The sequence below is a fragment of the Peromyscus leucopus genome, chromosome 6, assembly GCF_004664715.2.
Source record: "Peromyscus leucopus breed LL Stock chromosome 6, UCI_PerLeu_2.1, whole genome shotgun sequence".
Lineage (NCBI taxonomy): Eukaryota > Metazoa > Chordata > Mammalia > Rodentia > Cricetidae > Peromyscus > Peromyscus leucopus.
Window position 1 is genome coordinate 43,649,323 of NC_051068.1, and position 17,147 is coordinate 43,666,469.

The 17,147-nt window shown below is 42.8% G+C and overlaps 1 protein-coding gene across 3 annotated transcripts in view; it reads left to right on the top strand.

The window, feature by feature from the left end:
• The first annotated feature begins 8,478 nt into the window (after window positions 1–8,478).
• The window catches only part of Lekr1 (leucine, glutamate and lysine rich 1), a 186,615-nt gene continuing 177,946 nt past the window's right edge, over window positions 8,479–17,147 (top strand). Inside the window, exons 1-2 of one of the 3 annotated variants that reach the window (XM_037206641.1) lie at window positions 8,479–8,555; window positions 11,768–11,856. In XM_037206641.1, the coding sequence (XP_037062536.1) occupies window positions 11,831–11,856 (26 nt within the window). In that variant the 5' untranslated portion in view covers window positions 8,479–8,555; window positions 11,768–11,830. The remainder of the gene's footprint in view (window positions 8,556–11,767; window positions 11,857–17,147) is intronic. The other 2 variants (XM_028888675.2, XM_028888676.2) reach the window with 2 other exon arrangements.

Here is a 17,147-nt window from a genome sequence, read left to right on the forward strand (position 1 = left end):
CCTTGTGCACTGGTGTCCTAGGCCCCCCTCCCCCCTGCGCGTGCACAGCTGCCACCCTGGCCCAAGTCCGTTGGAGCTCCCCCGGGTCTCGGGATCGATCCCTCGGCCCCGTGCTCTCCCTGCCTGCCCCGCCCGCCCTGGTCTTGTTGCCGACCAGCGTGTGCCTTGCAACTTCCGAGCCGGAAACTTCCTGGCCGGCGTCAAGAGCAGGGCACCCCCTCGGGCTAAAGACGGCGTCCGGAATAGGATTCCTCCGCGGATTACGCGGCGCCGTCGGCACGCAAGGCCAGCCCGGGCGGCCAGGAAGCCCCGGGAGCGCACGCGAGCGGCGGCGGGAGGCCAGGGCTTGCGTGACCCGCAGGCTCCCAGCCGCACGCACTTCGTGCTGGGGACACAGGTGCTGCAGGGCGGAGCCCGCCGTCCACGTTACAACCCCGGGGCCGCAGGCACGCTATGTTTGTGGGTGGGGGAGCCAGTTCACCGTGTCCTGGTGTTATCGGAACACCGGTAACCTGGTCAGTAAAACCTGCCCAGACCGATGCATTATGCCAATCGGAAGCTGGAGGTGCTGGGTCAATGAGCAGCGAGCCGCAGAAACTTTCTAAGGAATGGGTTGGGTGCAGAAGCACAGCTCACAAGTGCGAGTCCCGTGCCGACAAAGGAAGCCAGCAAGGGCAGAGGCGTTGGGACGCAAGTTTTGCTCGCTCTGCGCAAAACCTCATTTCAGAAAACAGTCGTGATCCTTTGCTCTCATCCCTCCCAGAAGCGGGTTTTTTTTTTTTTTTTCCCCTTCAATGTTTTATTTTTAAAATCAAAGCTGCCTGATCGCACTGGTGCACTAACTGTAGAGACCTCTTTATTGTGATGACTCAAAAGCCCAGAGGAAATTAAAAAGGGAGCCCAACAGGTTTTAAGACTACTGAATCTAAGCTCTTATTCAAGATTATGTGACCAAAAAGTGTTTTTCATGGAGCTGTCCACTTATGGAAATTCAAAGATAAATCAAGTTCGGAAGAAAAAGATTGACACACAGTTTAATACAAAACCACCCCTATTAAACTAAAAACTTGGAAAACCCTTTACCTTTCCTATAATTCAGACTTCGATGAATTGTCTATTCTTCTATGGTGCCATTAGAGACTTATGGTGCCTAGTTACACACACACTAGTTACACACACACTAGTCACACAAACACTAGTTACACACACACACACACAGGCACACACAAACACATACACCACTGACACTGTACAAGTAGAATTAGTAAAGAAGCAGGGATTCTCCTGGGCTGGCATTCATACCATAAACGGTCAGGAAGGGTTTTAAGGGCTGAATGATCTTTCACTTTATCACACCTGGGAAGAGAGAGCAAATGCCACTTTAGTTTTCCAGAGTTCTCTCACGTAACTTTGAGTAAATGTAGGAAATGTTTGTTTTTGTCTGCCCAGGACTCTTTCCTTCTCCCGAGTAGGACTGCCCCCTTCCCTGGATTCTGCTTCTCCTTCTTCTCTGGATGTGTTATTAGAGAAGTGTCCTTGTGTCTGGCCTTTCCTGGTCCCCAACTCTTGGTCAAGAGGTTAATATCTGGCTGGAGCTGAAACAGTTGTGGTACCCAACTCCTAGCCTTAGTGATGAGGTCAAAAGGTCAGCATGTGCCAAGGAAAGTCATTCACTAGCATTCTAAGGAGGTTGGGCATGCAAGCAGTCTCCTCTCTCTTCTTGGTGGCAAAACCCTGTCAGCCACCACATCCCTGCTAACTGCCAGCCACACAAGAGAATGGAACCAACGTTTAGTAAGTGGTAGATGTCAAGGCCTGAGTGGCTCTACGGCTCCCTAGTGTTTCTCAAAAGCAATCTTGGCTCATCCTTCCCTGAAGTTGATTAGCTTTCCTGTTGACCCTGTTAGGCACTCTTGTATTCTGACAGGATATAGATTTATGGCCATAACTATAAATACTTAAGATTTGTGGTACTGTTTTTAACTTACCTTTTCACAGAACCTGCATTTAGACAGTTTCAGCACTAAACAGCTACTTCACACACTCTCTTCTTCTCTCTACACACTTTGTGACACTGGGATTGAACCAAGAGCATCACATATGCTAGGCAGGTAAACTACCACTGAGCTCCACTCCAATCCTTTTTGTTTCTTTTTTGGTTGGGAGAGGGTACAATAAGGTCCCACTAAGTTATCTAGATTGGCTTTGAACTTGTGATCCTCCCAACTCAGTCTACTGTGTAGCTTTGATTACAGGAATAGATATAGGCCACCCTACCTATCCCACATCAACATTTCTCACAGCTGTACAATCTTGTTGAATGAACAAGTTTATTTCATATTTTAGTATTTGAGTTTTCTCTCATTCTCACTCTGTTTCAACAGGGTTTTGTGTAGTCCAGGCTGGTTTCTAGTTTGCTATGACCTTGAACTTCTGATCTTTCTGCACCAGGATGCATGACTCAAATGACAGGATTGTGCTACCATGTCCAGTTTTCTGTATTGTTGGGGAATCACTCAGTCCCAGAGCTTCTGATTGTTGGGCAGGAACTCTACACTGAGCTATATCCCCAGCCTGTAGTATTTCCAGCTCTTAAACTTTATAAATAAGACTCTGATGGACACTGAATACACAGGCTAAGTACTTTCCCAAGCCTCCCAATAACCTCTTGGAGCTTCTTTCATCAGAATTGGACCGCAGGATCCTTGCAGATCTCATAGAATGGACTTGTGGAAATGACCTGGTCTGCACCCACTCCTGGACTTGGGAGGCCTCACAGGTGCTTGTGGGTAAAATAGGGGTGAAAGTAAAGACGTCTGGATTCCTGAACACAAGGAAGACGTTGAATCAAATGTCTACTTCAATAGTTTTGAACATTTCAAACCCTTAACACATTTAAACCCCTTAAAAATTAATAAATGCAGCTGGGCGGTGGTGGGCACGCCTTTAATCCCAGCACTTGGGAGGCAGAGCCAGGCGGATCTCTGTGAGTTCGAGGCCAGCCTGGACTACCAAGTGAGTCCCAGGAAAGGCGCAAAGCTACACAGAGAAACCCTGTCTCGAAAAACCAAAAAAAAAAAAAAAAAACAAAAAATTAATAAATGCATTAATTCTTTAACAGCAAAGTTTAGTTGCTCTATACCCTGATCAATCAGGCTGCTATAATTATTTAGTATTATCATATGCTTGATAGACTGATAATAACGCTTGATATTTTGTGTTAATAGTTTTGTGTTAAATTGCTTATGGCGATACAATTATTTTCTTTTGTGAGACAGGACCAGGAAGGCTTTGAACTGTGTAGCTAAGAATTATACTGAACTTCTGACCCTCCTGCCTCTACTTCCCAAATGATGACATTCCAGGTAAGAGGCCCTACATTGCTGTATGTGATGCCGGGAGAGGAAGCCCTGGGCCTCAGGCATGCTAGGCAAGCACTCTTACCAACTGAGCTACAAACCCAGCCCACAGCTTAGTTAATGCCATTAAGTCTTTAGCAGAGACACACAATATCAGGGAAACGACTAATGTTCATTTCCTATAAATTCAGTAGCTACCTAAAATCAAATGTACAGATACAAACTGCATCATAATAAGGGAAAATAGAATCACTTCTGGTAGGCACTCATCCAGATAAATGTGAGTTAAGACACCTATGGAAATCTTAGAAATGAAAGGTTTTCATTTGTTTGTTTTTGAGATAACATCTTACTATGTAGTCCAGGGTGGCTTGCAACTCAAGATCCTCCTCCCTCCTGATCCCAAGTGCCAGAACTGTAGGGGTGTGCTACCACATTATACATTATATATTACTCATTATACATTGTTTTTCCAATGTATAAGGAAGTTACTAATTTTGGTTCAAGGTTTTAAAAAGGATTTTCAGTTTTTAATTATGCGTGCATATATGTGTCTCTCTGTTCAGGTCTGTGCACATGTGAGCGAAGGTGCTCTTGGAGTCTGGAAGACGGCATGAGATTTTTTTGGTTATGAAGCTATAGGTGATGGTGACCTGGCCTAAGTGGGTGCTTGGAACTGAAATGTGGGTCCTTTGCAAGAGCAGTAAGTGCTCTCAACTCGTCTCCAGTCCCTGATCTTCAGTTTTTTGAAGCATCTAATATTTATGAGGTGTTTATTGTAGGCCTGACTGGGATCCTGAGAATTTAATAAACGGAATTTGAGTTTAATGGGAAGATCAGTTTTTAAGGAGTTATCAGTACCGTATTTCTGAGTCAAATTCACTATGGGTATTAGGTTGTTGTCATTAGAGCTTTCTACCTTTGTGTTTTTAGACTATATGGATGTGACAAATACTGTATTATATTTGACACAATACATTTCTTAATGAAGCTCTTCCTGGTAGTGAGCAGGCCACAGGCAATACATTTACAGTCATAAATTTTGCTATAGTGTCTTTTAAAAAATGATTTATTTTTATTTTATGTGCATTGATGATTTTCCTGTATGTATGTCTGTGTAAGGGTGTCAGATGCCCTAGAGCTGGAGTTACAGACAATTGTAAGTTGTCACATGGGTGCTGGGAATTGAACCTGGGGTCCTCTGGAAGAGCAGACAGTGCTCTTAACTGCTGAGCCATCTCTTCAGCCCCTGTAGTGAGTGTTTTAATTTTCATATTTGAAAGTAGACATTTATCATTTAAGGATATAACTTGTCTCATGGGAAATTTGTTCAACAATTATAGTCAAAGGCTCAAACAAATTCATATTTGTTACACAATATATTTCTGCACAAATGACAAAGTATTTGAAGTTTTAGAGAGATGCCATTTAATCTCTGTGACCTTTATTTTACCACACACTCATTTATATTGTATATATAGGATTGATAAAAGATACAGAGCCCAAACCTACAAATAGTATTTTGTGGTCTAACTCATTTCTAGACCACAGCTATTTGGGGTTCAATATGCAAATCAGCTTTATAAGGCCATCTGCAGCTTTAAATGTAATAGCATGCTAGAAGTCCGGGATGGAAAAAAATCCCATCTTGGTGAGAAGAAAATGTGCTGGGTGTATAAAACAAAGCACAGTGGTCTTTGCAGCTAACCTCTTTTGAAAGCTAGAAGCTGTATGGCAAACGTCGTGAAGAAACCAAATCTGAGCCATGTGTCTCTAATCCACAGTAAGCTAATGTTCCAGGAAGACCCGCTGTCTGGCAGAGACAACTAACTCAACATGTGAGGCCCAGGTGCTTCCACTTACACTCACCCCGGATCCAGCCACTTCTGTGTTCACATGATGGGCCATGCCCTTGGCCACTTCTATCAAAGTAAACAGTAAGTAGGATCTGACAGAGTTATGTTTGGAAGGGTTCTCAATTAAACGAGGCATTGTGTATGAAGTGCCTGGTAAACAGAATGAACCCAATAAATGTTAGCTTTTTAAAAATTCTGCACTTGCATTGGAGGAAGCCCAGAAATAGCAATGAAAGCAGCAGTTGTTTCCACCCTGGGAGGCCTGATCGCAACCATTTTATTCCAGCTTACAAGAGGACAGAGTTACATTGTGTTGTAGTTTGCAGGATGAAAATACAGTTGGACTTAACTGTAATTTTATCATGCTACCTTTGTACCATTCTGCATTGACTTTAAAATCAGCCATCTTGGGTGGACTTCCTGTTGTTTTTAGCGACTTACAAACAAAGTACCTATTTTCCTATACTGCTTTTCATAGGTGCATGGGAAAGGAGAGGGCATAGCATGAAACAAGTGACCAAAATGAATGACTGTCCTGTGGGATGAGTATTTTAGGGAAATTCCTACAGTAACAAACACACAGGAGTTCTTATAAACTATAAGAGGTCTTCAGGCCACGTGGAAAGCTGAATTTCGTTCATATACAGACACTCTATAAACCAGGAGGGCATCTTTTTTTCTTTTAGGGGTCACTGACCCACAGGAAAAATATCAATAGTCACAAAGCAGTTAAAAGGAATTTAATTTTAAAAAGTAGTGCATTATCTTTAAAAGTCACAGTAAAAAGTGAAACAGCTGACTTACAGTGAGACCACACACACACACACACACACACACACACACACACACACACACACCACACGAGCAAAATCACCAAAATCACCAAAAGGGATAGCACAAAATTGTATTCAATACACCCTACAATGGACATATTTAGATTGCATTTTAGTTATAGGATGGGCAGTAATGGAATGGAGGAAAAAGGTTGGGAAAGAGAGAGAGAGAGGGAGCAGTAGAAATCAGTAGATAATAAGGAAAAAATAGCAAGCTGAATGGTCATGGCACATGCCTTTAATCCCAGTGCTCAGGAGGCAGATGCAGGGGATCTCTGTGAGTTCAAGGCCAGCCTGGTTGACAGAGTGAGTTCCAGGACAGCCACAGTAACACAGAGAAACCCTGTCTCAATGCCCCTACCCCACCCCATGCCACAAAGAAAGAAAAAAAAAAAAAAAAAACCAACACAGGAGACAGTCTTTGGAACTGTTTTTTTTTTTTAATTACTTTTTAAAGTACTCACCAGTCATGTTTTGATCTGTGCTAACTTCTTTAGAAACTACACTTTTTTTTTCATTTTAAAGGTTTTTTTTTTTTTAATTTTTGAGATTGTATTTTAATTACAAACATATCTGTCCCCAGTTTCCTCCTAATTCATGGCCTCTTTTTTCTTTTGGATTTTATTCGTCTCTCATACAATATATCCCAACTGAAATTTCCCCTCCTCCCACTCCTCCCAGTTCTCCCTTCCCAACCTTCTCTCTCCCCAGATCCACTGCTCCTCCATTTCCCTCAGGCCTCCCCATATATCCACCAAACAAAGTATAACAAGACGCAGTAAGACTAGGCACATTTTTCATCAATTGTTATCGAATTCATACATGTATTTGTATATACATATATATTCCCAAATACAATCTGTTGAGTCCACACACTGTTACTTGTATGTATGTTTTCAGGGCTGACCATTTTGCACAGAACAACCAGTTGAAAATACACTTCTTATTCCTGTTCTTTCCAAAGAGGTATTTTCAGTATCTTTCCTTCAAAATTCTTACTGGGTCTACCATTATCTAATTAAATTTTCTATAATGATGAAAACTTTCTGTATGGGTGCCACACGTGACAATTCAGTACTTGAAGTGTGGCTAGTTAATCAGCAATGGGATTTCTAAATTTATTTCATATCATCTAAGGCTACTTACTATACTGGACACTGAAGATTTGAGGGGCATTCATAGTTGCAAGGAAAATGAACGCAAGGTGATGTGTAGAGGAGTAAGCATAGATGAACGTGAATTATAACCTTTCCACAGGATTTCACCCCATTTTTCAGAGGGTTGCCTTTTTTTAGATACTAAGTGCTCAGTAAAGAATATCATTGCCAAATCTGTAGTGATGTGCCCTATAATAATATTTTGGTCAATGACAGACCAGTACAGTGGTTATAACATTCAACAGTTCTTGAATATTACAAGAAACAGAAAATTCCTATCACCCAGTGATATGAAAATCATGGGAACATTTTGTGCAACATGTAACTCATGTATGTGCTGATGCTGGTGGAAGCCTTCTGTTTTAGCCCTATAGTATACAGTCAATAAAATACAGTACATAATACTAGCTACTCCATAGTAACTGTTGCTGGTTTCTGTGTTGGGTAGTATCCTTTTCATGACTTAGGGAAGTGTTCACTACTTTCATGCTGTCATTTTGATACTAGATAGCTACCGACCAGCAGCTTGAATAGTTTTGGTACTATTTCACATTTCCTGGTCTTCTTTCCCTTTTGTGCCATTTTATTGATATTCATGTAAACTATCCTTTAATAGTAATATCTTTTCTACTAGAAAACCGTGTTTTCTATAGTTCCTGTTGGATCAGTACTTTGGACCTCAGATAATCCTGAAAAAGAGACATGTGGACTACGAAGAAGGTACTTATCATACTAATGGCCTGGGTTAGTCACCATCTGCTTGCTTGTCGCGTAGTAGGTCATTAATACTTGCTTTATGAATGAATGTAGGACTAAAGGCCAGTCAGCAGTGTGTGAAAACCAGAGGCCTTCCATAATGAGTGTGGAGTAGCGCGTCTTAATATCCTCATGAACTAAGCCCTTTATCTTGACTTTTGGACCAGAATGAAATTCTATGCAAGCTTTTCCCAGCAATGGCTGAGAACGTGCTTCCCGGCATATCCTGCCATCTATAAGCATCTTTTCCCTCCACTTGAGAGCCATGATTGCCCCTGCTGTACGCCACATGGCCCCCCACTTCCCGCACCGCCCGCCCCCTCATCAGCCTCGGCTGCCCGCTGTCCCCGCGAGTTCCAGAGCCCCATTTCATCCCTGCCCGTCACAGAACTGTGCGTAAATCCGCTCTCTCCCCCGACCCCCGCCCCCTGCGTCCCGCTTCCGCCTCTGAGCACCTAGTGATGCAATGCTCTGCTTCCGCGTCGGCGACGGCGTGGGCAGTGACGTCACCGCGCCCTGACGTCAGGCCAACGTGCAGCGCGGTCGCCCGGGAGACCGGGGAAGCCATTTCACGTCCTTCGGAGTCCCGGCTAGGTGAGGGTCACAGTCTTCCTCAGTTCCTCAGTTCCGGCGCGGAGGCTAGCGGCGCGGGACGGCGGGATGGCGGGGGCGACGGGAGGACGGGGGTGGGGAGACGGGGGCGGTGGGGGCGGGGAGGCGGGAAGACAGGGCAGCCGCCTCTGGGCCAGGCCTGGGCAAGCGCGGTCAGGCGGTTTGTTTCCAGTCTCGGGACGTGACCTCCCGCTCGCTCTCCTGCCCCTGACCTGCCCTCATGTGATTCACGTCCCCGGAATGGTACTTGAGGAAGGGCCTGGAAACAGAACTCGAGTTAATGACCGGGCGTGACATTGGTGTAAGAATCGGAAATGAACCACCAGGGACGTTTCTGCATTTGAAAACACACGTCTTTCTCGTGACCCCCACGTAGGTGCAACCACGTACCACTGTTCTTTGCCCAGGGCAGTTTACACATGTATAATGGGAAAGACCAAAGGGAACTTGTTTGGTAAAACAGGCAAAATAATGGATGGGCAAATTAAAAATTCCAAGTCTTCTCTTGCCAAAAAGCAAACACCCCCCTCCCTCCCAAAAAAACCCTGAATTATCTGTGAATTCTTCCTCTGTTCTTTTTTGGGTATTCAAATCTTTATAAAGACCCAGTGGGCTTTTCCTTAAAATATAGGCATAACAAAAAATAAACATTGAAGAAAGTAGTGTCTCTGTCGTCATCTGGGGAATTTAGGTGTCTGCCTTCCTACTTGTAACCATCTGCACTCACTGCTTAGCAGAAAAGCAACTAGTTCCCACAGACTGTGGCCCCGGTTTACATGGGTTTTACAATAATGGATAGCAAACAGTGTTAAAGACCTTGTTATATGAGGACGAATTTGTGATGCCCTTGGGAGGAAGGCAATGCATGTATCTCAGCTGTATGAAAAGAATGGGATCCCTAATCTTGTTACCATCTTTTCTGCGATGTGCATCAAAGTCAAGTTCAACACTTCATTCTGATTCTCCCCCAACCCTGTGTTTTGGAGGGCCCTCTAATTTACCAGGGTGCTATTTTTAATTTTCCTTTCTTAGTCTGAAGGCTGCCACTTCTGGTGGCATAGTAATAGGTTGGGGTAGAGTCACAGTGAAGGCACTAAATAAAATACGTTCCACTGGTACCTTGAATTTATACTGTTATTTAGACCCATGCTCGCTAATACTTTGGTGGATGGTACTTTACAAGGAAATTTCGTTGGTAATTTTAGGGGAAAATATTCCTAGTGGAGCTGAAGATATTATCCTTTCCATTAACTAATGGTGGCTTAACTGACGATAATGAGCAGCCTGGTTTCTTGCCATGTGACTGTGACAGTATGCCAAACATCAGATTATGTACTTGGTCGCTTGGACCCAGTTCGACGTAATTAACTTAACTCTCATGGTTGACCTCAGTTCACATTGCCAAATATACACATTGTCTTGTGTTATATGTGGGAAGACAACTCATGAGTTGTCTGTTTTAAACAGCAGCTTACTGAAATGAGGGATATGTGGGCTAACACAGAGTTGAGGAATCTCTCTCCCACCAATGGTTGAGCAGTTTGCAATAATAACACCAGTATTATTTTTGTCTTCAGTCTCTTGCCCTGACCTAACACAAACAACCTTAGGAAGCTTTTGCTAACTTTCCATCCCCACCTAAAAGATAGGTCAATATTCCTTTCTTGACTCTTAGCATTACCTCTGTGTATCAGTCATGGGCTTTAGTGTAGCCGGACACATTTCTCTGTCCTGCGGTTCCGCAGCTGCTTTTAAAACAATCATTCAGAGGCTTAATGTTAATTACAAACTATTTGGTTTATGGCTCAGGTTTCTTGCTAGCTAGCTCTGACACCTTGAATTAAACTGTATATCACCACATGTCTTGTGGCTTTACCTGTATTTCATTACATCTTGTTCCCCTTGCGGCACTCGGGGTCTCCCCTGACTTCACCTTCTTGTCCCTGTATCATTGCTTGGATTTCCCCGTCTGGCTATAACCTGTCTTGCCATAGGCCAGAGTAGCTTCTTTATTAACCAATAGTAGCAACACATATTCACAGTGTACAGAAAGACCATCCCACAGCACTTTAGACCTTCTTTTCTGCTGGGGAATCTGTGTCTCTATCATTTGAATCTGCTGCACCACTCCATACCACCATGCTGGCCTTGGCATCTTCCACTCGTGTGTGTGTGTGTGTGTGTGTGTGTGTGTGTTGTGTGTGTGTTTAGTATGCAGGTATGTATTCATGTTCATGGGCACACCTGTGTATGCATGTTTATGTATGTGTGCAGGCCAGAGGTTGATGCCAAGTGTCTTCATCACTCTCCACCTTACAGGGTCTCTCATCTGAATGCTGAACTGGTTAGTTCAACAAGTCTAGCTACCCTGTTTGCTTCTAGGAACCCTGTCTCTGCCTCCCAAGTCTGGGACTTCAGGTGGACTTCCATACCAGCCCTGTATTTGTGGGTGCTGGAGTCACACTTGTGTGGCCAGGGCTTTACTCAATAAGCCATCTCCCCGTCCTCTTTACCCTTTCCATGGATAGATTTATCTTTCACTGGTAAAATTGGATGGGGTAGTCTTAGTCCAATTTGGGAAAAATTTGAAGGAAGAAAATGTCTCTGTTGCCTGTGGTTTCATGAAAGTAATAAAAAGAGTTTTATACTGAATTGTTGTTAGAAAATGAAAATCTGTTAAAAGTAAAATCTAGGTAAATTTGCATAGCTATCCATCCTGGCTGCAGTTGGCATGTGGTCTTTGATGCTTTGGTGGCTCTTCTGTTCAGTGTCTATGTATTCCAACTTAGTAACTCTAAGTGTTTTTTGTGCTTCATAGCTTCAAAAAGCCTTGTTGGCACATTTCTTTCTATATCTTTTCAGAAAAATGTTATTTTAGAATACTGAAATAAGTCTACTTAAAGTCTTAGTTACTCTGTTGCAAAACAAATAATTAATAAACCACTATTATTTTATTGTTAGTATATAACTTTCTGAAAAATAGAAAAGCTATATGTCAATAATTTTTATAGCTCCCCATGTGGCTTAAGGACTAACCACAAAAACTTAAATTGTACCTTCTAACATGGACTCGATAAAACAAACATCTGTCAAAGTACTTATTGCCGGTTTGTCCCCAGATACTAAGAATTTTTACATCATTTGAATTTTCCTGTCAATGTATGAATTCTGACTATTGCCATCAATGTTTTTAGACTGTTTTTCTGCAGTGCTTTCTCAGTACATTGGGAGAATTATGAATCGTCACATTCCTGTGCATGCATTACCTGAAGAAATCCAAAAGGTATGATCTTGCATTATAAGAGTTTAACATTAGGAGTGTTTTAGTGGTTAGGTCATTCTAAAGTGTAGGAGAGTGAATTTAGAAAACTCTGACAGAGCCGATGATTAATGTTCACGTTTGTAACTTTTTGTGATTTTTTTTTTTTGCATAATGCATTTTCACGTACATCAGTTCTCACCATTCACTATGTACCAGCTGCCATTTGATTCTGTTTTGGACAGAATCTAATTGTAGACTTGGTTGGAACTCACTATATAGACCATGCAGGCCTGAAACTGGCGGTGATCTGCCTCCTGAGTGCTGGGGTTAAAGGTGAGCACCGCCACACTGGTGTTTAGATACGATTTTAATCTCTTACCAGTCGGTTTTGTCCTTTGCTCTGTGCAGATGGAATTGTGGTGAGGCAAGGGGAAGCTGCCCAGGGTTTATCTCTTAGCAGTTTTGAGTGTTGGTAGCAGGCAGGCAGGAACAAAAGTGGGTAGCTCTCTGCAGTATTCAACTCTCGGGCAGGCCTTGAGTAGCAGGAGCCTTAGCTTTGGAAGTGTTAGAGTTCCTGTGCGAGCTTAGAGTACCAAGACCCTTAGCTTTACAAGTATTTCACTCTCATGTAGGCCTAGGAAGCTGAGATTCTTAAGTTCTTGATGGTGACCACTGTTTAAGCTCCTAGGCCTGGGACTACCTGAAGACTCCTGGCCTTAAAGGCCTTACACTTTCTGAAAGTCTTCTAGTGACCAGGGCCTGCAATTCTCTGTGCTGTGTGTCCTCCCATGCTTCCTCTTGTTCTTGCCCTGGCTTGGCTTGTTCAGTGGCCTCTTGTTGCTATGGCCGTTGTCTGAGTTGCCACTGTCTGTCTGGGGCAGTTACTAATGTTCCTTTGCTACCGTTGTGGTCACATGCACAGTTCAGTGGCTCCACCTCCTTTGCAACTGCCACTCTGCTGCTTTTACAGCCTGGACTGTTGACCCTCCATCTCTGCTTTACTCCAGCTGTTGAGCAGCTGGCTGCTCTGCTGCTTCTGTGACTCAGTGTCCTGGCTGCTCAGCCATGACTGCTGCCGCTGATCCGTTCCACTGTCTCTGTTCTTGTTACCAGCTCAGCCTGTGCCACCGAATGTGGATGAGAGGACACCACTGGGAAGAAGCCGTTTCTTGAGCCCAGTGTGGCAAACTGAGGGAGGAAACACAGCTCCCTGAGTGAGCACACAGCCAGTTTATGTAGCCAGAGAAAAGGTGTTTGCTGGAACCACAGCCAACCTCCCACGCAAACGGTTTTGTCTTGACACCACACAAGACAATGTCCCCTTTGTGCCTGTCTGTAACAGACACTTTGCTAGGCCACCATGGAAAATGCTCCCTGTCTCTGGCCTAGGTCATCTAGAGTTTACTTAGGCCTGCAGTAGCAGAAACCCTGGTACAAATGGTTTGAAACACTTCTGGCTATGGCTGCATCTTCAGGAGCCAGAGCAGGCATCTGTGATCATTGTGCCATTTGTTCAGGACCTCTCAGAAGTGTGCAAAATGGCAGATGCTGGCCTAGAGTAGTCCAGCTGGCTAACCGACCGACAGTCTTTTTAACTCAAGGCAGCCGGGGCAGCAAGGGAAAGCCTGACAACTGCATCTAGAGAATCAAATCACCACATCCCCCATATCTTTGCTTATTTATAAGAAAACGTAAGTTTTTAAGTAAGAACTTAGTACTAGTACTGGTAGTGATTCTAATAGTACTTTAATAATAGCGCCTGTATAACATCCCGAGGAAAGGTAAATTCCCCCTTTTGTTTCAATTTCATATTTAAAAAAAGTGTGCGTGTGTGTGTGCGCGCGCGCAAACGCTCCAGCATGTGCCACAGCATGCAAAGGTCAGAGGATGACTTATGGGAGTTGGTTCTCTTCTATCGTGTGGGTCTCGGCAGTCTAACTCAGGTTGTCAAGCTTGGCAATGAGTATCTTTATTTGCTGAGCTGTCTTAAAGCTTTAATTTCATATTCATAATTCGTTTAGTCTAGTTAACAAGCAATTCTTGTTTTTTATGCTACCCTTCCTATTACTTTACATCTGTTCTCAGGCAAAGGCATTTCTTCTATATTTAGTTTTACAATCCATATATTGTTAATATAATAATTAAAAATCACCTCTTCAAAAATTATTAACATGAATTGTGAGTTACAACCTTATACCTTAGCTGTTCCTATTGATACAGTTTCCCTAGCAAGTCTAGCATCAGCTCTCTACTCCCCTTAATCCTGCTAGGAAATAAATGTCTCAAGCATGTCTGTAATAGAGCTGTACCCCAGCCTTACAGCCAGCTCTTCATTAACTAGTAATTTATCACTCTCCATTGAAAACCATGCTCAGATTCAGATGGGCTTTTGCCACTGTTCCGGCTGCTGTGGACAGCCTGTTACCATCAATCACAGCATCGATTTGACTTGGTGCTGTTCTTGCTGCCCACCATCCAGATTTATGGAAATTTTAAAGGAAGTGTAGTTACCAGAAGAGATCCTTTAAATCACTGCATGCAGTTCTCTTTACCTTTGTAGTTAACTGTTAAATGCTAAGTACATAGGAAGCTTGACTATGCTGATACCTCAAAAATAGTTCTTCCATGGGTTTGAACAAATTCAAGGTCTTCCTCTCACTTGAACTGTTTCCTTTTGTGAAATAGCTTAAGTGTGGGAGAGAGATGAAAAAAAATCATAAAAAAACCCACTAAAAGCAAAAACACATATTTCAGATCCTAATCACTTGTTGGAAAGAAAATGAAGAAACATTAAATATCTACCAGACAGTGGTATGATTTCAGTTTCATATAAGACAGTGCCCAGGAGGCCAGAGGTGGTTCAGCTGGTATAGGTATCTGCTGCCTGACTTGATGATCTCATTTGGACCCCTGGGACCCGTGATGGAAAGAGAACTGACTCCTGCAAGTTGTCCATGTGAGAGTGGAGAGTTGAAGACCGCAATCCCTGGGTACCGGAGGTCGTCAGAGGTGGAGTTTTGTGTCAAAGACATGGACCGAGGGTTGGTTCCTGAGAGCTGAGTTTTCTATAGACTTAGAGCTGGGGAGTGCTTTTGTCATGTTGAGATGGTGAGAGGTAAGGATGGCAGGACTGTGCTGGCAATGCAGAGAAGTAGGGACAGCCAGAGAGGCTCAGCTGTCTACACCAGGGACAAGTCTACTAGCTGGAGCCTTGTCCTGCCCCGTGTGTAGAAGGTAAAGTATAGCTTTGTGCTTCTTTTCAGACCTAAGTTAGATACATTTAAGTAAAAAAACACTTTTATACCCATTAGTGTCATGTGCTCTTCTGGTGGTTTGACCAGAACCAGATAAAGCAACCAAAATGTGTATGGACACCCCCCAAACTTAGAAGGTCTTCAAAAATAAGCTTTTCTTTTCGGAAACTTTTCACCCATGTGTTATCTGCATTGTCCATATTTATTTAATTACCTAATCATCAGGCAGTATTCTGTGTTGCCCACTTGCATATGTTATTCTATAGAGAATCATGTTAAATATATGAATATTCAGATTGGACATCCCTGATAAGAAATGCAAAATGCTTCAAAAGCTGGAAATTTTCAAGTGCTTATATTATCTACAAATGTAAATTTTACATTGTGAATTTCTGTTTCATGCATGCACTTACTAAGATGTTGTATAGGATCACACTTAGGCTAGGCATTTAACACAGGTGTAAAACATAAATGGATATTGTATTTAGACTTGAGTCTTAGTTCAGAAATCTCATTTTATATATATACAACCCAAAGTCTGAGAAAAATCTAAAATCTGAACCACTTGTGTTCATAAGCACTTCACTTAAGGATAATTATCATGTATAATTTGTATTGATAATAGTAATAATTCAAATTAGAATTGATTCATTTTTATGATGGAGAAAAAGGGACTTTTTTTCATAATGGCTTAGAAAATGTGCTCCATTTTTTTTTTTTCCTTGAGGAAAAAAGACTTGAGGTGGATGAATCAGTGTACAGTGACAGAGATGTCTTTCAAAGCCTTTTTTTCTTCTTTCATTCTTTCTTGTCTCTTACTTTTTTTGTGTTACTTTATAGTCTGGTTCTTCTTCCTAAAGAAGCCCTGCTGTGTTTTCTTTATTTTCTTTTTCGGTGTATAGGCAAGGAGGGCTAGTGCAGAAATCAGAGAGGAGAGGCGAGAGAGCCTTTCTTCTTTCTCTCTGTACTTTGGCTGTGTGATATGATAATGGGTGTTCAGTGCATTAGAATGTGAAGATGGCTGTCTTCACTGCACCATTAATAGCAAATGAGCAGTACCAGAGAAAGGACACTTGGAGGAAATAAAAAGGAGGTAAGAGAGATGGCCATCAAAGGAAAGAGTGGAGAAGAATGATGATGCTAATAAGCTCAAGTTGGAGTCTCTTGCCTGCTTAGAGGCAAAGATTAAGTCTCCTTTTGTTGGTCTCATCTCCTCAGGGAATCTTAGGGAAGAAGGAAGATAATCTTTGACTTTCATTTCCTGGTTCTTTTTATCACAGTTTCCAGCTGAGCACAGAGCACTTCTCAGACTTCCATCTCCTTAAGTGACAGAAAATGTACAGGAGGCCCATGGGGCATATGTGTCCCATTTGTCTTCTGCTGGACTCTACAATTCCTTCTGTGTGCATTTAGCACCATCTCTGAGTCTGTTCTTTCTCTGGGCTGAGCAGCTTCCTACCTGTCTCTGACCTCAGATAACCAGCAGTGTTGCTGGAAGCTTCAGCCAGTGTTCTGCCAGTCGAATGCAGCATTCTTTTACTCTTACAGTTCACATGGAAAACAGAACTGAGGGACCAGCAAAGCAATAATTGTGTATCTCCTCCTCTTGTGAGTGTCAACTCACTTTATGGACTTATCATGTCCTCTCGTTAGAAAAATAAACAAATTTCTTTTGCTTTTTTTGCTAGGGGTTGTGGGTAAGTCAAAAGCAGTGAAGTAGTGGAAAGTCAGTCCACACAGAGAAAGCTAATCCCTTGTTTTTAAAATGATGACGGAATGAAGACATTACAAGGTTTTAGCTTCAGGAGATCTCTATTACCGCTGGACACACAGTAAAGAAATCATCAGCCTTGTTTATTCTGCAGAGCAGAAGTGGCAGTGCAGGGGCTGGGGAGCACGCTGTTCTTTCCGGATAACAGCCCTCTCCCCAGCACTAACAGCTCACTCTGTTCTGTTTCAGCCAAGTCATTTGAGTACTCCGGGACTTTGAAATTTATTCAGAATAACAGTTTTATATTTCCAAGCACAGGTTGTCATTGCCAGAGAAAATAAACTTAA